Source organism: Diorhabda sublineata, chromosome X, assembly GCF_026230105.1.
Source record: "Diorhabda sublineata isolate icDioSubl1.1 chromosome X, icDioSubl1.1, whole genome shotgun sequence".
NCBI lineage: Eukaryota > Metazoa > Arthropoda > Insecta > Coleoptera > Chrysomelidae > Diorhabda > Diorhabda sublineata.
In genome coordinates, this window is record NC_079485.1 from 15,444,050 (window position 1) to 15,466,919 (window position 22,870).

Below are 22,870 nucleotides of genomic sequence, written 5' to 3' on the forward strand. Positions count from 1 at the left end.
GAGAGAGAAAATGAATATTGTCGGCACCGTAACGTAAGGACGTTTTTTTCCCATACTAACTGTCCATATAGGAGTATTACAAATATGCTTTAGCCATACCACAATCTCGATTTTTTAATTTCCTTGTTTTTACAATTATTAGTCCTCAGGTACAACTGAAACGATTTATTTTTTTTTATTTTAATAATTAATTAAATATTAATTAATAAACTATTACATTTTTGGAAGTGTTTCATACGTTGCCGAGTCGAAACATTGTGGGACAATCTTTATAAGGATGATTCATTGATATTGAAACATAAGCTGTGGTAGAGAATTTGGACTCTAATATGGCTATATAACCAAATGTATGTAATTAGAATTTAGCGATGCGTTTTCTTGAAAAGGTCACAGATTTTGATTTAAATTCTCAGGAAGTTCTGGAATTTCTTGGGGAACCAGAATGTTCCAAGGTTATTTTCAAGTACATGCTCATTTCCATGCATTTCCAGCGGTCGAAACAATCAAATAAAGAAAAAACACAAAAACTCACCATAGAAACTAAGAAAATAAAAATAATAATTCCCAGTTATATATTTATTCAAGTAGAAGAGGAAAGATTCGAAATTTCAAGCATCTAATACAATAATGGTTAATATGTTATTTAAGGGTCAGAATAATCTGTTAAATATCTATTACAATAATGACATTAAGGGCCGGTTTCTTCACGTTCTAATAATGTGCCAAATAATTATTATCCAAATAACTTTTAATTGTCGAATAAATGTTTACCGTTTCTTTACCCTAGTTAGTTTGAATCCAAACTAACTAATAAGTATTTGTCACTTTATTATGTACTTAACAAATAGTCTACTGTTGATAACACCATGAAAGATGCCTATATAGCAATCGTCGATGTATTGAATAAGGACAGAAATAAACGAAAAAACGTTGTTCTATTGACGGTTTTCTATGATCTGTGTTTGTGACAACGATCTCTGCTTAATTCTATTTGCACTTGTTTCTGTAGAGAAAAAGAAGAAGACGTAAGGTTAATGTTGAAGTAGTCTCTAGTCGGAGAAAGTTGTGTTGGTTTAAAAATTATAATTTATATTGAATATAATTGATACGAAATGAAAAAGCAAACGGTCAAAAAGTTTTGAAAGTTTTTTCTTGAAAAATAAACTGAGCGGTGGGCTTCTGTAAGCGGAACCGTTTATAAAATTTATTATTGGACCAAAAATTGTAATGATCAATTTTATGACAAACGAAATAAGCTCTTTGTTCTGGCGTTTGCTGTAATTTTCCTCAATCAATTCCTCTTCAAACAAATCTTCGCAATCATCCATATTTAATATTTAATTATTTGTTTAACGAATATTTGGAAAAATGAACTAACCACTTCTGATGTATAATACTTTGGGTTAGGTTTCTTCTAAACTCTTAAATTGACAGTTGTGATTACCTAATAACTTAATTTAAATTAATAGATTTATTCGAAGGTGAAGAAATCGAATTTTTGGTTATTCGATAAATAATAGTTGACATCATACAAGTATCTTTCCATTACATTATGGCTGCCACTAACAAAATTTTATCAGTAAAAGCAAACAAACATATCTTGTGACCGGTTTAAAAATAAGAATAACAAAACTAGGTAAGTAAAGAAATGAATAAGGGATCAGTGAATCGCTGGCAATAATTACATCTACTGCTGCCTTGGTTTTGGACTGTGATAGACAGGTTAGTTGTTAAGCCAAAAGTAACTAGATTTCTCACTAGAATTGCAGCTTGCACGCAATAAAAGTGACACCAAACCGATAATGCTGCAAATGCGAGATATTGCATGAAACATTCAACAGTTTAACTTCATCTGCGAATGCTTTTGAGAAATATTGCATCTTGTATTGATTGCACGTTGTATTGCATCATGTCAAACGGCCTTTAGCTGATCTTCATCTGCTCATGCTTTTTATCAAGAAATATTGCGCCATGCATTACACGTTATATCTCATCATGTCTAGAGGCCTTTAGGTGAACTTCATCGGCGTATGCTTTCGATCAAGAAATATTGTGTCTTCCAATTAATTCCACGTTGTCTTGCATCATGTCAAGCAGCCTTAAGCACTAATCCGAAATGCACAGCAGGTCTGAAATTCTTCAGTAAGTATAACAGAAGAGATTTTAAATAATTTCATGCGTAAGAGAAATATTTGAAGCCTGACCTAGGTACTAAGACAACTGTTGTTAATAATTTACAGCTGACGTTTTTTGGTCCTTCTGTAGGTATAAGACATATAGCCTTATATGATCATATCCATATGTATTGGTCCAAATAACTCATGTTCCAGTAGTTATGAATCATCTTGAACAACATACATTACATATATATATATATATATATATATATATATATATATATATATATATATATATATATATATATATATATATATATATATATATGATATCTATTATATTCTCCTATATTTGCAAAAATTGTAATTTGTTCTTACTTTGGTAACAATTTTTAGTTAATGGTAAATGATACAAATTCTTCCCTTCTCATAATCTCTGGAATTATTTGCGGTTAACCCTCTTGTTATTAATGTAAGAACGATTTCAACTAAAATAATTGATAACGTGGACCGAATTCAAGTTGTGTTTGAATTTTACTAAATCAAAATGTTTAGAAAAATTCACAATCGCACGAATGTATTATAAAGGGCAGAAATTAAAAAATGGAACGGATTTTAATATGTTCCTGGTTTTTAAGCATACACCAATTTATTTATAATATTTATAATACGTAATTTTTATTAAAATATTGTTGAAATATTCCAAAATCGGGGTAACTTTTTTTATTTATCATCGATGAATTATCAATTTTTTATACAATAAATCAATAGAAAGTTGAATTTTTCCTCCACTTGCACAGTATTCACGAAAATTTTACATTAAATTAATATCAATCGGTGACAAATGAATATAAATTGGCAAAAGAAAAACTTATAAGATGGAATTGATGGCGATATTTATACTAACAATAGATCAATATTCACTGTCTGGTCCTCCAAACCTCATATTCGGCTTTAAGGATCAAATTATTGGTTTTCAATTCAACAAGAGAAAGTTTAAGACGAAAACTAATGATAGACATCGCCATTTTGTTTGTCGGATCATGTAACCCGTCCATATTAATATAATGTGTAGTTTAGTTGTTACTCCGGTTTAAAACTATGAGAGAATGCGGATTGTAGTAAATGGGTAGGGAATAGGTTTATTTATAAAGCTTCAGAGCTCTAATAACACAATAAGATATAAATCAAATTAGAAGCCGGTTTCGAACTTTACTAAAACAATTAAATGATAAAATACTCAATTACTAATTATACAAAAAGTGCGTTATATTTATTAAATCCAACTTGATCTATTTTCATTCCATGTCATTTGTCAATCAATCTTATTTGCCATTCCATGTCATTTGTCATTACATCGCATTTCTAATTCCATGTCATTTGTCATTCCATTGTATTTTTAATTCCATGTCATTCCATTGCATTTTCAATTCCATGTCATTTGTCATTCCATTGCATTTTTAATTCCATGTTATTTGTCTTTCCATCGTAATTGTTAATTCAATGTCATTTATCATTCCATGGAACCTAATCGTTCTATATAATTAGTTTTCTCTATATTTTGTGAATTTAAAAATGACGAATATAGTTTTGGTTTTAGAGCCTTGAAACTGAATCAATTTGAAATTGATTGTGATAGTAGATCGAATTTGAAATGATAAAAAAAGCACAAAATACGGTAATGGCGCAAAAAAAGGTCAGGACAAATCACACCTATAACCACTACAATGTTGTCTTTTATATACAAGATGTCACAGAATTATGTACATTAATTATTAGAACTAAAAATACATATTTCGATATATTTTCTTTTGTAAGGAGAATGAGATATTAGAATACTATGACTTTTTTATATGCAGGGTAAAAAGTATCGATATTTTTCACGTTTACTCTAGGCACTACCAGAACTTGCAACATCTGCTCTATTTGTATTGAGATTTTCATGTCTATACAAAATTATACACAAGTTTTGCTGCTACTTGTATTGACATTAATCTGGATATCGATATTTTCAAATTGAAACTATTGGCGATATTTATCGATTATTTCTTGGAAACATATCGATATTTAGATATTTTTTTCTTTTCTACTTCTCTTTATTACCTCACTTTTTCATACTTACGAAAAAATAACAGTGTCACTATCTACCCAATATAAATAAATGAAAATGTTCATATAGGGTGGGGGAGATGGTAATATGAAATTAATTACCTGTATGTTTTATAATAACTTCCTAAATATGATGAAAATCGTTTGAAAGATTTTATAATAAGTTCTATAAGTTAATGTATATAACTCTTATCCACCTTGTATAATTGAATTTAAATGAATTTCATTTTAATCGAAATAATATAACATTTGGAATATTATATTTTTAATATGATAATTGATAATAAGATATGAGGTTTGTTCTCACAATATCAGAGTTACTGATAGTTTACGTTAATGCGCATGTATCTTTCTGACAGTTATGTGATAGGTACGAAACGTCAATGTGATTTCGTATTGACTTATGGACAGGAATTTTATTTTAGCTGTACTTTAGCTGTGCTGTGACTCTATATATTTCTTTCTCTTTAATTGAGGTACTATTTCAAAATTAGCGTGGTTTTTCGGGTAAGTCTTTCCCAGGACATATCGGATTTTGAGTCAATAAAATCGATCATTCAAGAATTGTGTGATATTTATCGAAAGTTCATTACAAATAAATGAGAATATGAATTTTGAATCCTCAATTATTTCTACTGTACATACAATTACCCAAAAAGATATTTGATGGTTAAAAAAACATGAGTAAAACCTGTGTGTACGTTCTCAATCAGGAAATTTCACAACGCGCAGAATCCTGATTGCGACTTCTGTGAAAACATACTTTCCAAATTGTCATGATCAAATAAAATTATTGTGGCCAACTTATAGGCTCACCTAAGAGTAGTACCACTAAATTTCAAAGGAATTTATAGAATTAAACTTGATAAGCTTCAGTCAAAAATATATTAATAATCTGTTATACAAAATGTTTATGACGAAAAACTAATATTTATATATTACATATTTTTATGAAGCTTGATTTTAATATTACTGTACCAGATGTCCCAACAATAATGGTTTTCGAGCATTGAAACGTACTTTCTAACCTCAATTTTCGTTTATTTTGGCTTGCGTTTAATTAACTTGACTTCTTCTTCCGAAATTTTACGAAACAGGCTACTTTTGAAAGATATTAATAATGATGATTCATCTGATTCTCTGATTAATCTTTTTTTTGCAATTCTTCTTTCTAAATTTATATAATATTGAAACTATACGTGGAAACTTCAAACAAAACTATATTTCGACCTTTAACTACCACTCTCCCCGGCAAATGTCAGTTCACTTGGATCTGATTGGTTAAAGTTAAACTCTCAGTGCTGCCAACATAATTTTTTCCGGTTGGCCAACGGATGGTTGCAAATGCCTTATAATTAGGGCTGAGCAGTTATCAAAAAATATAATCGATTATATAAAATAATCAATTATTTTCGATTAATCGAAAATAATCAAAAATAATCGATTTATCGGAAATAATCAATTTTCGATTATTCGAAAATCGGAAATAAAGCTACAAAAGAACGATTGTGGTTTGATTCCTACAAAAAACAAGATAAAGAGCAAGTATACCACTAGGAACATACAGAAGACATTATGGTTTGATTCCCAATAAAAACAAACCAAATAATGAACCTACAGAAGATATTTGGAAGTAAGATTCTGATATTGAATGATGTTGAAAATTATTCAGAAAATAAATTTTTTAGTCGTTAAATTGATTATTATATTATTTGATTATTTTAACGATTGTACGAAAAATAGTGTATATGCCATAGCCGCGATGCTTTTTACCGACCTCATGATTATCTTGCCTCGGCCGCAAGCGGCTCGGCGATAACTGTTCTTTCGGTACGTTAAAAAGGTATTTCGCGGCCTAAGCATACAAATAACTATTTCAGTCTTTTACTTTGTAATAAAGCCACTTAAAAACTCTCTTTTAAATTCAATTAAACTGTACCAAAACCATTACGCATTTTTGAGAATGAAAATAGGCAAGAAACATTATATTTTATAAAACCAAATTCTCACAGGATGTTGTCCACATCCATTAATCGATATTTTTCGATTATTTGATTATTTTCGATTAATCGATTACCGATTATTTTTAAAAATATATATCGATTAATCGATCACCCGATTATTTTGCCCACCCCTAGTTATAATACCGAACCGATGTTATGTATTAACCATCGCTGGAGTTTCGACCGGTGGTTGAATAAGATCCGGTCGAAATAAACTTTTATAATACTGACCCTTAATATATATAAATTAAGTATAATGGATACCTCATTTTTTTACCAAAAAAATGGATATAGAATATATTGTTTCAACTAACACTTCATACAGCTTTGAAATTTATTCTATAAGTGTCTAAATGGGGTTTACAAAGTGTTAATGTGAACTATAAAAATGGAAACAAATCAAAACTCAACTAATACAAGAAACGAAATTTGCCAGTCGAAATTCATAGGACTGTCTTTCAGATACCAAACAATTCTACACCTTCCAATAATGTTCATGAAATACTATTATTTTTCAAAAAATTTCAATTAGAAAAACTGTAAAACCATCCGTAAATTTTTTTAGGGACTACAGGTTACACTCAAACAATGTACGTGTGAGATCAGGACATAAAGATATATGAATTTTTGTAAATCGACGAAAATACCAGAATTGTATTTAATTACTTTTCAATTTATTCAAATAAAAACAAAGGGAAATAGTATCATGAAATTTGAATTAATTCTCTTGTTTACTAATGCACGTATCTAGAGGTGTAGTGAGTCCGGAGCTGCACTGGATTTGGCGTGAATGAGCCCTTTGTTTTCAGCAAGACCCCTGCATGGTCTACCACAACAAAAAACTCATTGAGAGTCATGTCTCCTTTCTCTTGTGGGGCTTAATATAAATTATCTTCGCATATTTTGCTACTACTGCACTTATCCCATGACTGGAAGGATTCCATCTGATCTGACGTAGCCTGAAAATTTATCCTTAAATTTTGCAATACATAATGAGGTGTACTTTATTGAAAACTTGTATGTGATTGGTACAAAGCATGTTTTTAATGTTTTTTTTTCTATTATGTTATCTTGAAAGCAGAGACGTTGATAAGAAAATATGGATTTTGGGAAAGCAAATTCGTTAAACTCTATTGGGATTATTATATATTATTTCCGTATTCATTATGAAATATTTTTAATCTAATCTCATTTTTACATTTGATAGGATCAGTTTCAAGCTGTAAATAGAACAAATATGTGTGAAACATAATTAAAAAGGAAGTTTTGCCAAATTTAAAAATGTATACCAAGCACAAATTAATTATAAACTTATTTAATATTAAATTTTACTGTAGATAGGGATGGGCCATTTTATTAGTGTTTAAGATATAAAATTTATATATAATTTTATATCTTAAAATATATTTGCCATAGAGATGTTTTTCTTATATATTAACTATTGTAAATATACTTATGTCTACAAATGAACGGTTCGAAAATGTTGTTTTAAAATGAAAATAAAGTGACTGATAGGATTAGCTCTGTGAGATAAAGTGTTCGATAAAAGTTCAAAAATTGATCGAAATAAGACGTTATTGTATTTTTGTCTTATTTTTATTGTGGGTCAATATTTGAGCTATTTTTTTTAAACGTTTGAATATACACTTGCTTGATAAATCATTATCGTTTTAGGAAATTGGAAAAGATTTTTGAAGATATTTGATATTTATCATGTTTAAAAATATTGTGATTAAAATAAATTGTATTCCTATAATGTAATCAAAAAATCCCAAAAAGCTGGAAAATTATTCTATTACAACCACGCAACTACATAGTGTCATATTTATTGTCTAGATCGTTCACTTAGACTGATCGTTAAGGAACAAGACAACGTGTAGTGCAACGTAAGAATCATATTTGACCTTAATCAAGGTTCGTTCCATTGCAACCGTTTGATATAGAACAAAATAACATGCAATATTTTGCAATTGCCATTTAATCGTCATTTTTATTGCATTTGGCTACCAATCAACCAAATGTCAGTCATATCAGCTGATCTATTGAAGTACTTTTCTAAATTTGACCGTTTTTTCTTCTGTGGTAAATCTAGCAACCTTCTTATTTTTGTTACTACCAATCATTTGGGAATTTTTTTAAATGCCAAAATATGTATAAAGTACTAAGCGAAAAGTAAGCCGCAGATTTTGGCAAGAGCATTGCGTAATGTCAAATAACGTGTTACATTCGTCATTCAATACTTCAATTAAAAACTTCAACAACAAGGTTAAATTTACCTAGGTAATTGGTAATTATACAAAAAGCAATCATAGAAAACGCTCACAAGTTGGGATAAATCGGGGTTGTGATACGAACAATCAGAGAATAATGTTTTTACTGCTGCACAAAATAAGCTTAGCAGGATTCATTCATGCAGACACTCGCAATTTTAGGGAGAAATTTGATTAAATATAATACGTTGTTGTTTCGTAATTTTAGTTTCTAATATTTATTTATTTCCACATTTAGAAGGTTGGTAGCTACATACCGTAGAAAAACTTCAAATTTCAGTCAATGAGAGACATGATACAATGCGAAAAGCTTGCTTATTGTCAAAATAATTCAATATCTTCACTATGTCTTAGTCCTTGTCAAGCAGCCTTTAGTTGATACATCATGTATAATTACCAGGGGTCGCACCAGGGTTTCTAGCATCCAAATGCATGAAGAAACCAAATTTGCAAAACCATTGATTATATTGTTTTAGAATAGAACAATATGTTTTTCATCATTGTGGATCTAATTTCTTTGAATTACTGATTCCGAAAATATGCTTTGAGACTCGTCAATAACCCCATAATTGAATCAATAACTTTTTTTTTCACTTACCAATTGTATAAATTTGTACTTTTAGAGATAAATATCAAGAGTGTAATCGAGAACCGCCCCTGGCGGTTATTACATACCGAGAAAAATACACGGTTTTTGAAGTTTCAACTTTACACTCTGGATAGTATTCAATAGATAATCAATAAAGCTACCTATGTATTTATGAACGTTTCAATTACCTTCTTCAACGTTTTTGAACTATTAAGGCCAATTCATAAACTTGACTTTCCGTTTGCCATTCGTAGAAAATTCTACACTCTATTCATAAACTTGACGTAGCTTCCGTAACCTAAAAATGTTTTCATTCTACTTCTTTTTGTTTTCGAGATATTTTTGTGTTTTTTTTGTGATCCAGTATTTATGGCCGATATTATCGAAAATAACGAAGATTTTTTTTTATTTGGACAAACGCAAACGGATGTGATTGGTTGTTTTCTACAGCTACGAACCATCGACGGGAAAAGATGAAATTCGTTTATGTTGGAAGTCACCAACGGCAAAGCGACCTCAAACGGCAACTATGAATAATATTATGCATTTCAATGGTATTAATTTTGTAACAGCAAACGGCAACGACAACGGTAAACCGAAGGCGATTCATAAACTTGACTTTCCGTTTGCCGTTGCCAATAACGTTTGCTGTTACAAAATCAAAACATTGAAATGCATAAGTTGCAGTTGGTGACTTCCAACATAAACGAATTTTTCTTTTCCCGTCGACTGTTCGTAGCAATAGAAAAGAGCCAATCACATCCGTTTGCGTTTGTCCAAATAAAAAAAACTTAGTTATTTTCCATAATATCGTCCTTAAATACCGGATTACAAAAATACAAAAAGAAGTAAACACGTCAAAAAGAATAACAAAATTTTTAGGTTAACGGTAGCAACCCCAAGTTTATGAATAGTCAAACGGCAAACGTCACCCGCGAACGGAAACGGCAAACGGAAGTCAAGTTTATGAATCGACCATTAGTGCGACGGTACTTGTAGTTACGTGGGATAAATGAAGATAATTTACTTGGTTTTCAAGGATCAAAATCCTGTTAACAAAATTATAATGTCACCAAATCCTACCTCAATCAAGGATTTGCAGATCGCCATAAGAGTGTGTGACATTTACTTCACCTTTATCGATCTGTGCAGTAAATTATCTGAGTTAATTTATATACGGTGCGAATAGAAACTATTAACCTCGATCAAAATGTTTTAATGGCATCTTTGAAAATCAAGTGCATAATTGATATTATGAATGAAAGGCATATCACAATTGACCAGAAATAATGTATTTCAAAAAAAATTGGGATCTTTAGCAGATTGCAACAATTGTATTTGAAAATTTGTATGTTAAAATTTTGTCAATTTAATGTGTTCATGAATATTCCCTTGACTTGTAGTGAACTGTAATATATTGAAGTACAAAATTGATTGAATAAAAATATTTTTAAAAAGTTACTATTTGTAATATTTTCCCAGAGAAAAGAACCTTCTTTACTATATTTATTATATAACATCAAATAAACTTTTTTATTTGTAAACTACGAATTTTTTTCCAAAAAATTTTATTATATTACAGTTTACTACATTATCTACGTAAATTTGTAACGACCGGAAACCTAGGTAACGCCACAGTTATTTATATTAATTGGAAATATTTCGGATTTCTAATAAATTCTATACAACGTCGTGTTAAATTTCCTAGCTTAGACATTTCAAAGCGTCATTTTTTATATAACTGTCTGTTTTGCGACACCATAGTTTTTTGAGTGATATTAACACAATTCAATAAGTCTGTATAATTCATATTGCTTTTCTTAAAGCTTTTTTCCTGATCTGAAAACAGCTTGTAGTTATTGGGGACCAAATCTGAAGAATATGGTAGTTATGGAAAAAATTAATCAAATTTGACAATCGGTTTTATAGAAGGGATGGAGATTTGTATCTTCTGTATAGAAGGTTGTGTCCTTCTGATTTTCTTCTTTAATTGCTTCAATAGTGCTCTCTCGAGGCCATAACCTTGGTAGCCGATTGTTGCGTTTTTGCTCGTTTCGAACAACTGCAGCCTGAAGTAGTCCGCTCAGGTATGTGGTGTTGACTCTATGATCACATATCGATCCAAAAATTCCTTTTAATTCTGCCTAAACAGCTCCAAAAAATGATTTCAGTTATAAATTCGTTATGGTTTTGTTTCCTTGTGAAAAATGCTGCACCTATTTGAAAAGAAAGAAATTCTTCCACCTAATACATCAATGATGTCTAGTATATCTCTCAATTTCGTTTTATGGTTTTCTACAACAATTCTCATGCCTTTTTTCAAGTTTTCTTACAAAACCCCCTTTTTTGAACGTTATGACAACTTTTTTCAACTGGTAAATGAAACGCTTTATTCAAGTTTCTTGATAAAATCCCCCTCAAAGTCCTGATCGTTGAACGTCATGATATCCTTTTTTTCACTGGCCAATAACACTTTTTTCAATTTTCCTCATAAAATCCCCCTTCTTTTGAATGTCCTAATCGTTGATTGTCATTATATCCTTTGTTTAACTGGCCAATAACACAGTTTTTTCAAGTTTCCTAATAAAACTACCCTCTTTTGAATGTCTTGATCGTTCATTGTCATGATATCCTTTTTTTAACTGGTCAATAATATTTGATTATTCTGAAGAAAATATACCACAATACCAAGCTAAGACTTTGACTCTCATCATCATCTGATTAAATGAAGTAATCTACAACCAAATTTTTTTATCTGTGTTGTTAATTCGTAATTTTAATAGTAGAGAGAGGTCTTGGGTTATTTGTAATTTGAATGGGGACATTATTTACGTGTGGTGAGGGTTATATTAGCTTCGGCCTTGTTATAGGTAAGGTTCCTAGGCAGAGCTGGAGTTAGAGTGGTGTAAACTGTTTAGAATAAGGAAAGCAAAAGGAAGAAGCAGAAAATAAAGGCTCGACAAACAAACGGTTCCTCGGAGAATGTGATGGATTTTTCCTTTAGATTAACTGCTTGTCATCGGCTATTTGGTTTACAAGGTTACTGTGAAATCGCAAAAAACCTGCAACATCGACGATCTTTTTTAAAATTTAGTTCAAATTTTGATAGTTTTCGTTTTAAAAATATAAAATTGAGTTTTGTGAGGACTTCTTTGTTCAAGTACTGGTACTTACTATTCGATGTTATGGGAGAATTGAGTAATTTTCTATTAACAAAGATAGTAATATTTTTCTGATTAATGATAAAAGTAAATTTTTGTGTGTTACCTAGAAACTTCGTGCCACTAATGTGATTACAATGAACCTATCTAAAAACGGTTTCAAATCTTATGATAATTGTTATGTGAATCTGTATAGAGCTTATAAATACTAATCTTAATGATATATACTTAGATGTGTAATTTTCGGATATACTCTCTACAAAAATTTATTGTACCTTCAATAGATGTTAGATGTTATGTATTTACTGTACTTTTAAAAAATTATATGATCTATCGTTCTGTTGGAAAATTAATAATTTATAAATATTTGAAGGTAACTAAAGTATAATGGAGAATTTGAAACAAGAAAATCTTGAAGCGCGTCAATTGGTTGTTATAATTACACCACCCTAGTTTACGTAATTAATTAAACCGTCTTTTCAATTGTGATTAAGATTTCTAATGAACTATGTCAAACCCCAGCTAACGATTTTGAACTCTACCGATGTTTTAAGTTCCTTACAATTTTTAGAAGCTGAAGCTACCGGCTTTATTAAAAAATAGATGCGGCAACTACTTTATATTTTTATGAAAATTAGTTTCCCCTAAGCGATTTTAAAATGACATCTCAAGCTAAAAATGGACCATTATTTAAATTTAAGAAAATCTTATATAATCGTTAAAGAACGTGCTATACTTACCAATTACTGTATATGCATCCCATCCCTACTACAAATTTACTGTGATGTTGAAAAATGTAGAATTTATTATTTATATATTAATTTTCATCTATTCTTTTATTTTAATACAAATACATAAATAGGAACTTTCCTGTACAAATTTCTTTAAGTAACGAAAAAATTGGGACTTTTGCCGATTAATGTGAAACCTCTTTCAGTATGAAGTACTTCCTACAAAAAACTCTTACTTTTTTACAATTTTCCATTGAGATATCGAAGAATCGTTCTCAAAAATATTCATTCAAGAGAGAAGATGGTTTCTTTTCAAAGAGATAGGGGCATTTTCATGCGGTATGGTTACATGGAATGGCCCTGATATAGGAAAAATTTCCTCTGAAGAGCTGTGATTGGGGTGGATTATAAAAGGGTAAAGTGACTGAAATAACGGACGTGAAAAAATAACTCGAAGAAACAAACAGCTTTTTGGGGGGTGTAATAATTATTATTGTAAGGGCGAGTACAGGTGTGGAGTATAGTTAATGTCTCCGTTTTAGACATATTTAAAAAAATTACGCAACAGACAAGTACAATAATACGATGCCGTCCCTGTACTACACCTTAAACAATGCAGTGATACGACTGTACCTCCCCTGCGGATTTTTATTTGTGGTATATTATGGTGCCTCTGATGTGGACCAATGTTTTGGTTTACTTTGATAAATAGACTTTAAAGAGGTTACCATAGTAGGATTGTACCCAAGCCGGAATGAGCTCAAACTTGTACACAATCTCACTAAAGTGGCTATAACAGCAGAATGTAAAACCAAAGCAGGTTCAAATTTGTCGCCACTGTTCTCTTGACATGAAGATATACGACATACTAGTTAAAATAGTCACAGCATAAGTAATTGTTGCTAGAAAAATTAGGATATAAAACCTTTTATTTAGTCTCAATGTTGTTTATATTATTGCTACTAGATTAATTCAAGGGTGACACAAGTTCACATCAAGCATTAGCTATATACAATATGTTTTTTATTCATATATTTTTCGAAATGCAGTAGAAGTTGTAGAAAAATGCTGGTTTTGGATGAGTGACACATTTTACTAATTAAAAAACAATTTGTAGATATGAATTATTTTGAAATCTTATAAAATATGTTTTTTACTGCATTTTATAACATCACAGTAACACTGAATATTGCCTTCTACTCAAAATTACATAGTTATAAAGTGAATTAGAGATATTAAGATTTTGTACCTTGTCCATTTTTTATTGTTAATCAGAGTAATTATATGCATGAATATATTCTGCACAGCTAACACAATATGCACTAATATTGGGTGACTTTTTAATAATTGTATTTGAAATTTTGTACAAAATAAATCTAAATACATTATCCCATCTAAATATAATTTTTATTCATACCCCATTCCTTGTACCATTGTACAAAATATTTTAAACAGCCTGTTTAGTTCAAATTCAAATTTTTAAATGTATGAATTTGTGTGGTTTTATACACATAATGAGAACGTTTTAGTAGAATTTATTTAAATAGAACTATATCATCTACAAGAATCCTCACTTATACAATTGTGTTTAATAGCTATCAGGAGTGGGTGCTTTGGCATATTTCTCTTCTTTGGTTCTTTCACCAGCAAAATACTGACGGTGCCTCTCATTTCTCATAGCTTGCATCCTCTTAAATTGTTTGGTTCTCAAAGAGCATTCTCTAAAATCATCTATGAGTAAATCGCACTTCTTTAAGCCCCTATCTAAACCATAGGCTTCCAAACAATCCAAAACTTTCAATTCGAGGTCGGCACATTCTCCATACCATTGATGATTTACCAAAGATCCTGTTAAATCAGTGAAAGGTGATTTTAACCAGGGTGACAAGGACATTATTTCTCTACAACAAAAAACAGGTTAGTTATATCATCATTTATGTATAGGTTAGGTTATTAATTACAATACCAGGCAATTTAGAATAGATATTGAAATAAAATAGAAGCAGTACCTGCTGTTTAACTATGTGTATATACTATTAGAAGAAATGTAAATTTTTATTTAAAAAATCATTAAAACGAACACAAAAACCTTAAATTTAAGATGACAGTTATTTATCAGTGTCACTGCCAATTGTCAATGTCATTTTATAAATTTGTGGGTATGTTCAAATATCATCTTAAATTAATATGTTCCTTTATGTACTGTTTTAATTTGAATTTTTTTATACAATGTATTATATTCATGCTATTGTTGTTATAAATGATTTAAAACATTCTGTACATATATTTAAGAAGTCGTTATTTATAAATTCTATTAAAAAATGTATAAAGGATAACGGTGAAATACGTCAAGCTTAAGAGGTCAAGGTCGCCATTTCAAAACACCAACAAGAGTTCATTATAGTTCACCAATAGGTAGGAAGCAACTTGTAATTAAATTTATTGGTACAAATTAAATTTAACCATTTTATCTTCACCGTTTATCTATGTTATAAACAAGCAATTCATGCTACCCGTTCAATAGTATAAAGCATTACAAATGTAAGTAATTATTTTTATACTTTTACAACTTTCAATAAAACACGTCACTTGTTTGGTCTGGAATAACTCAACAATGACTTTGCCAGTCATGTTGAGACCTTTCTCTTTTGTATCAACCGCTTTTTTTAACTCAAATATTTCTATTTTAGTAAGGTGGAACAGGGAGACTTGAAATTATTAGTAATCAAAATGACCATGTTGAGTGCAGATGCTCAGATCAGATATTTAGTGCAGTGGTTTCAAGAATGGAGTGAACTACAAAGATCTGATTTTTTGCCGATTTTGGCTGAAAAATATGCAAATAAAGCATATGTTAATGGAATCATCAACAGTATTTCAAATGTTGATTGTAGAGATAAACCCATGTCCTTGTTTGAATGCAGAGTAAGTACTTTAATTCCTTATTTCTGAATGAAGAAGTCATCAAATTTATATTTCAGGTAAAATTATTTAAAGAATGGTTTATACATTGGACTGCAGATCAAAAGCACAATTTTATCTCGCAAATTTCAGATATAGATACTGCTTTTGCGGAAAAATTGAATGAAGAAATTCAAAACGGGGTAGTTCATGAATCCAACCATCAACTTAATGGAGAGGATATTTTGGAAGACTAAATATTTCCAAGAATGATACTAATGTTTTTTGACATTATAAATTGGATTTGAATTTATATTTTTTGCACTGATTTCATTATCTTTAGGTTTAAATCTGTTTTTGATTTTATAATTATTAATCAAGGGTAGGCAATATTTAATTGGCTCTGTATCAAATCCCTGGATCCAAATAATTATGTTTATCCTGATTTTTTGATACATATTCCTTTAAAACAAGTCTCACAATAAGCGAATAGTATTTAATGTGATATTTTTGTAGATGATATTTATATTAGCTATAATTTGAATATTTATAAGGTATTTCTATGGAGGTATAATGTTATTTATAAATATTTATAATTTTTTTAACTCATCTAAACCAGTGTAGCTACTATTTTTCAGTCTGTCTCAGTGACATATGATAATTAAACTTTTTTGTTATAATGATGTTTTTTTTTCATTCCAATATTTCATGTGCATTTTAAGAAAAAGTAAACAAAATTCGATCTGAAGTGTACTATTATATATTAATTCAAGACATTACCAAAATTAAACATATCGTTGACAAATCATTGTAAATAATTCAATTAACACAATTTGCTCTTACATTATCGATCAAGATTACAAAATTGATAACCAAGTTATTATCTGTCCACTTTTAGTTTCCAAAGACAATAAAAACATGCCTAAGGCACCATATTGTATAGTATGAATCGCCAACAGAAATTAGAATTTAGGACTCAATCCTTCCTCTGTGGTTATCGAAAACAACTAAATTTCATTCCAAATTTAAAGAATAACAATAATAGTTTAAAAACTTGATAACTTTTTTTACAATTAAAAGACTGAGTTATCTATGGACTCGAGAATACTAAAGACTTTAAATCAGGCATGGATCAACGATTATGGAAGACACAGTATGATCAGTATAAAATTCCAAATTACTTAGATAGCTGTTGTGGTAACATAAATGTACATTTACACTTTATATGTAGTGAGTTACATCCATTTGATATCAATTGTACAAATAGACCAGATGGACATAGATATCCCATTGGAAATGATAATAAACGACCGCCAGAGTTTTCGAAGTTAGTCCGAGAAGATGGATTAAATGTTTGTGAACCAAGATGCAAGCTCTTCATAACACCAGAAACATCACTCACCATTTTCAGGTAGAGTTGTTCGCAATAAACAAATGTGCTCAGGAGTGTTTGGATATATAGAAAATGCATTCACATTTTCTCAGATAGCCAAGTGGTTTTGAAGATACTAAAAGCTATTAAGTGCACAGATAAGCTAGTGTGAAAGTACAAATAAACTCTAAAAGTACTAGCTTACAAAAACAAAGTAACCCTAATTGGGCTACTAGTTCACTGTGGTATACCATACAATGAGAAAGCAGACTTGCTATAAAAGAGGCAACTACTCCATACTTATGACCAGAGTCTTATTGTGGCCTCATGAGATGCCACATCAATTATGCACTAAGCATGTTACTAGAGAAACCTCAAACCTAAGGTCCAATCAAATCAACTAAAAAGGCTGGGGAATTTTTCGTAATCACCAGAAACGACATCAAACCAGTGGTCGGTCTTTTGATAGATCAAATACCACCTTAAAACAAAAGGCATGGTAGAGACAATAACTGCAAATTTTGCGAGTAAGCCATCGAGAGAAAACAGAGCATCTAGCCTGCGAATGTCCTGTCTATTTCTGTATTTAGGTACCTTATCAGACATTACAGCGAAAGCAACATATATTGAAATATAATAAAAAATGTTAATCTATGGCTACTGGAATGAGTGAAATGGATATGAGACTATACTCAATTTGCTCCAAAATGTTAATAACTGTTGAATTTTCAGGTCTAAACCTTATAAAAAAAGTAAAAGTATATTTCTAAAATGTTATACTCTCTTGAGAAATCTCATATCTACAATCTCCAGAAATGAAGACCATCTTCATATATGTCTTCTGCAACGTTTACTGTTTACATTTCTTGAATACCTTTAACACAGTAAACCAAAAAAAATATCTTGTTACTTATGAGAGTAGAGACAATAATATTGTGTAATACTTATAGCAATAATTATTGTTTCTTCTGTGGTTTGTCAACACAAAATTACCTAATTTATAGGTTAACTAAAGATTAAATCAATTTAAGCCCTCGATTCCGTTTAAAGACTTTTAAACTTGGTTTAACACACAGTGCAATTCAAAAAACTGTTAAAATATAAACCATTGTTAGTGGCAATTAGATCTCCACACAGAATCTTCGTTATTTAATATTCTATTATTGCCTTCCAATAGTTTAGGTAAATAATAAATCAAAAATAAGGTTAAGTAATTAAAGCGACAATAATTGTCTTCTTAACATTAAAAAAGTTTATTTTATGTATTATATTAAAATAAAACAATTTTAGTTGTTGAAATAATTTGTTTTAATAGATAAAATTACATAGTTAAAATTTAATTTCAGTATATATAGACGGATTATCACAGCCCAAGTCACAGCTACATTTTCTAAATTTCACGAAGGAAATATGTTGCGGTAATTTCAAAATTAGGATTACATAAGAACTTTAACACTAGGCTTAGTTAAATTAAATATTGAAAGTGAAATTAGAAAAAACCACAAACGAAAATAAAACATAATTGAAAGGGAAAAGGAACATAACCTATAAGATGAAATAGTGAAAAACGAGGAACTCAATGAATTAATCAAGATGACAAAAAAAGATGTAGAGAAAGAAATAGAATGGAGTGTATAAGTTTCCAGGAAATTATGGAAGTAAAGTCTCATTTGAGATCAACAAGAAACTAAAATATTACACTAGTATTTCGACAATTCTCCTGCTAAACTTAAAAGTACTGGTACTAGATGTGATTACATGTCCATCTACCCTAATTTAAGAGGGATTTAGCGGCTCCCAAGGCTAATCAAGGCAGTAAAACTAAAGCCAGGAAATCTGATACGTCACTAAGGATTCTAAAACTAATAAAGCTAGAAAGCAGTAACAAATCAATGGACCTAATGTACAGTATTACAGACACAGATATCCCATTCAATGATCGTAAGCATGGGTCAAAACACATCTTTCTGTTATACAGATAGTTAAAAGTGGGAGTAAGAAGCTGGATTAGGCTTTTTTGTATCAGAATGCGAGCTCTTCATACCATCAAGAAAAGCACTCACTGCTTTTCAGGCAGAATTGCTAGCAATAAACTTCCCTAGAAAACCAAACTGCCTTAAGGTCACTGAATAATATATAGTGAACGTCCAAGCAAATGTGGGAGTGCAAACTAACTCTAAAAGAACCAGCTAGCAACAAAGTATGTAGTTACTAGGCCACTGGGGATACCAGGCAAGGAGAAAGCTGACAGCCTTGTCAAAAAAGAGGCAAAAACTCCATACTTAGGACCAGAGCCTTACAGTAACCTTATGAGGTGTCATATCAACAACGAACTGAATTCCAGTTCTAACCCAATCCAAAACATTCATAATCATATTAGTTAAGAAGTCTGAGGCAGTTCTCGTGAGACCAGAAACAACATTAAACTAGTTGGCGGTCTTCTCACTGCTTCATCAAACATCATCTAAAGACGACAGGCTTGGAAGAGGATGACACCTGAAGATTTTGCAAACAAGCCATGGAAAAAGCAGAGCGTCTACTCTGTAAATATCCTGCTCACTTCAGCAAAAGGCTTAAGTACTTTGGAGAAGTAGTACTAATTTGTGGGAATTGCCTGTTTTGGGGAGAGTTTACATATTTTGGAAGCAAAACAATGAAATGTAGACTCCTGTACAAAACATCTTCTATTTTGCAACAAAACGCGGGTTATTAATATACAAACTATAACTGTAGGATTATAAAATGTACCAAGTTTTTATGTGCGGTTTTTAGGTCACTTAAGATGGAAGATTTGCTAAAATGAATTGGATTAGAAACACATAAAATCACATCTAGTCCCCATAGTTATTGGACACCCGGTAGATATATTTTTTTTAAAGCAAATTGATTCCCAGTTCTGAAATTATAGCAACAAATATAAGTCTTACGAATAAACAGAAATAATTAAAATATATAATAAATTTGATTTTGGTATGTAAATGGTACATGTTTTCATTCTGTATTAAGAATATAATTATAATCTTATTATAAATCGTTGAATAAATAGAAAAAAAAACATAAATAAATACTAAAAATTTTAGGATTCTTTGGGGGAACGAGAGGGGGACTGAGCATAATTTTGTAGAACTTTTTGGCATAGAGCTTTTATAGCTGGTTGATTGAGTAGTTCAGCTTCTCTCGATATCCTCCGTACATCTGACATACGTTTATATTTAACAGCTAAAAAGTACGCTGTTTTTAAATGTCCAACATCTATATATGCAGCAATCTAAAAAAAAGCAATATAAAATAATTATAACTAACAAAGTAAAACCATCCTATATACAAACCTTAGTCGCCTTATGAAATATCAACTTGATCAAGTTCTCTACTTTGGCACCAGGGACATTGGCTTTTACTGAAGTTACCACTGCAAGATGCAACATTTCATCACAAGTATCTACGATTGAGATATCATTGCTCTCTTTGATACAATTCACCAACTCAGCTATACTGGAATATTTTTGTTCTTTCACTAATTGTTTACAGGCTTCGCAATATATTTTCGCAGGTTTCAAGGAGAAATCTTGGATTAATCTAAAATAAAACAAACCCTTCAGTGCTCAAATATAAGATTTCACAGTACCAATATAATTCCAAAAAGATATTTATATAAATCACTGTAAGTAGGGACAATTAAACATGTAATTATTATGATGAATAATGTTGAAACAAAAATAGTTTCAAATGATATAACACACATAAATGAATGTACAGGGAGTTAATGCCCGGTCGGAGGATGTAAATTCGGCCAAATTAATTACCTGTTGTACAGTTTCACAGAAGTCGTTTTAAATTCACTAGTAAATTCGGCCAAAAATTGTCACAGGCTAGGTTACAGTTAATAAAATCGGCTGCTTGGTTTTGTGCTGTGTAAATAATCTGTCATGTACTTTACAATGTTTAGTTTTTAGTTAATATTTCTTTAATTATTTTTAAAATTTCCTAATTTTGTTTTATTTGTATAAATTTTTGAAAATATAAGTTTACATATATAATCTGACAGTTGTATATACACGGCTATACATTCTATTGAGAATTGAAGCCGCGCAAATTGAGCTCTTCTGATCCTGTATTTTTTGGGTGGTCTGCCTATATTTTATCCCTACTTAATTACAGTTTATCACATATTTTTGAAGCTTCGACTATTGTTCTCCATTTCTTTCTGTCCTGCATCTGTTTGTTTCAGTTACATATCCTACAGTTTTTCCATTCTTTTATTGTGTCCGTACCATTGTATTCTTTTTACTTTAATTATATTTACAACATCCTCATTTTCTAATATATTCTTAATTTCATACTTCATAAGACATCTACTCATTATTTCAAACTTTAACCGGTCCATGGATTTTCCTAATTATTCTCCTCCCATATATCCTTAGTTATATACTGAATTGAAATATTTTTATATCCAGTTCAGTTTTTTTTTGTTTTAAAATAGCACCCTAAAATCTGACCGGGTTTAAGTGCACAAATATTACATCCCAAATTTCTTTGGCCGAATTTACTACATTAATATGTCATATAAGTGCTATCTGGCCGAATTTCGTATACTAATATGTCATGTAAATGCTATCTGGCCGAATTTTCTTACGTTCTTATTTTATGAAAGTAGTGTTTGATAAGAAAGAAGCAAAAACCATAGCTTTAGGATGTAGAATGTGGAAATAAATAAGTAAATATGCTGAGCAGATATTTTAAATTTTTTATTGTTCATTCATGACATGAGAAACATGTATCACAAGTAATAATTGAACGCTCTAAATCAACAAATGTTTTACATTCAACACAACTTTTTTGCTTTTTTCCAGGTTTGTCTTCGGTTTTTTCGTCCCAGAGTTGAGTTTTCCAGTTAATTCAGAGATTTTAATTCTTACAATGACAGAAAGCATCAAATTAATTTGTCGAAGTTTTAAATGTCGAAGAAGAAGACCTCTTCCCAATTTTATCATTTCGAGGTTGCTTCTGAATTGGAATAGATAACTGCAAAGGCGTTTATTGAAGCTATAATCATCTAAAATCGTTTCCTTGGGTCTGTTCAATTAAAGTTTAAAGCTTTTCGCCTCAGTTTTTGGTGGGTACATTTCACAATATCTGATAGCACGCCGTAAAAAGGAGTCGCCAACACTCCAGTGGTTCGTTGAGATCTCGAAAAGGACGTTTCACGCCTGTCAAATGAGTAATTATATCCACATCTATGCCGATAAAATAATTAACGTGTTCCTCCCATTCAGTTATATCCATATCTTCAGTTATTTCTTGTTCGGTGTCCGAGCCTGTAGATCTCTTACTGATATGGTCTTCTGCTGTTTCTGAGCCCAATTCTATGTCTGAACAATGTTCTGTTTCCTCCCTTAACGTTTTTGTTCCTCTTTATAGGACATACAGAATAAAAAAAACTTCCTTTTCCGAAAAGCAAACATGAAATAATTACCTTGAAAAAGAATGGCCTAATAGATGAAAAATAGAAGGTATGGTGGGGGTATGACGCCAAAATCTTATAAACACTAAACGTACGGTGGAGTATGAGATAAATGCTGTAATAAACATGGATATATCTCCTACGGCAGTCCACTGT

General features: G+C 30.5%; 3 protein-coding genes across 4 annotated transcripts in view; 1 reads left to right on the top strand and 2 right to left on the bottom strand.

Moving 5' to 3' along the window:
- Positions 1-9,226: 9,226 nt before the first annotated feature.
- On the bottom strand, positions 9,227-15,117 carry LOC130451532 (uncharacterized). Its single transcript, XM_056790608.1, has 2 exons — positions 14,990-15,117; positions 9,227-14,881 (listed from the first exon to the last, which is right to left on the bottom strand). The coding sequence occupies exon 2, from the start codon at positions 14,872-14,874 to the stop codon at positions 14,569-14,571; it is 306 nt and encodes a 101-aa protein (XP_056646586.1). The 5' UTR covers positions 14,875-14,881; positions 14,990-15,117; the 3' UTR covers positions 9,227-14,568.
- Positions 15,118-15,313: 196 nt separating this feature from the next.
- LOC130451533 (uncharacterized protein C14orf119) lies at positions 15,314-16,561 on the top strand. The gene is made up of 3 exons (XM_056790609.1): positions 15,314-15,521; positions 15,671-15,905; positions 15,962-16,561. Exons 2-3 carry the CDS (start codon positions 15,711-15,713, stop codon positions 16,136-16,138), a joined length of 372 nt encoding a protein of 123 aa, XP_056646587.1. The 5' UTR covers positions 15,314-15,521; positions 15,671-15,710; the 3' UTR covers positions 16,139-16,561.
- Positions 16,562-18,537: 1,976 nt separating this feature from the next.
- LOC130451534 (zinc finger FYVE domain-containing protein 26 homolog) overlaps positions 18,538-22,870 on the bottom strand; it is a 30,244-nt gene continuing 25,911 nt past the window's right edge. Inside the window, exons 13-14 of one of the 2 annotated variants that reach the window (XM_056790610.1) lie at positions 20,583-20,829; positions 18,538-20,521 (exon numbers count right to left, since the gene is read on the bottom strand). In XM_056790610.1, coding sequence (XP_056646588.1) covers positions 20,330-20,521; positions 20,583-20,829 — 439 coding nt within the window. In that variant the 3' untranslated portion in view covers positions 18,538-20,329. The remainder of the gene's footprint in view (positions 20,522-20,582; positions 20,830-22,870) is intronic. The other variant, XM_056790611.1, reaches the window with a different exon arrangement.

Excerpts from the sequence above, each read along its gene's own strand:
- LOC130451532 (XM_056790608.1), bottom strand. The coding sequence starts at position 14,874 with ATGTCCTTGTCACCCTGGTTAAAATCACCTTTCACTGATTTAACAGGA.
- LOC130451533 (XM_056790609.1), top strand. The coding sequence starts at position 15,711 with ATGACCATGTTGAGTGCAGATGCTCAGATCAGATATTTAGTGCAGTGG. Across the intron at positions 15,906-15,961 it reads TGTCCTTGTTTGAATGCAGA|GTAAAATTATTTAAAGAATG; the intron begins GTAAGTACTTTA and ends TTTATATTTCAG.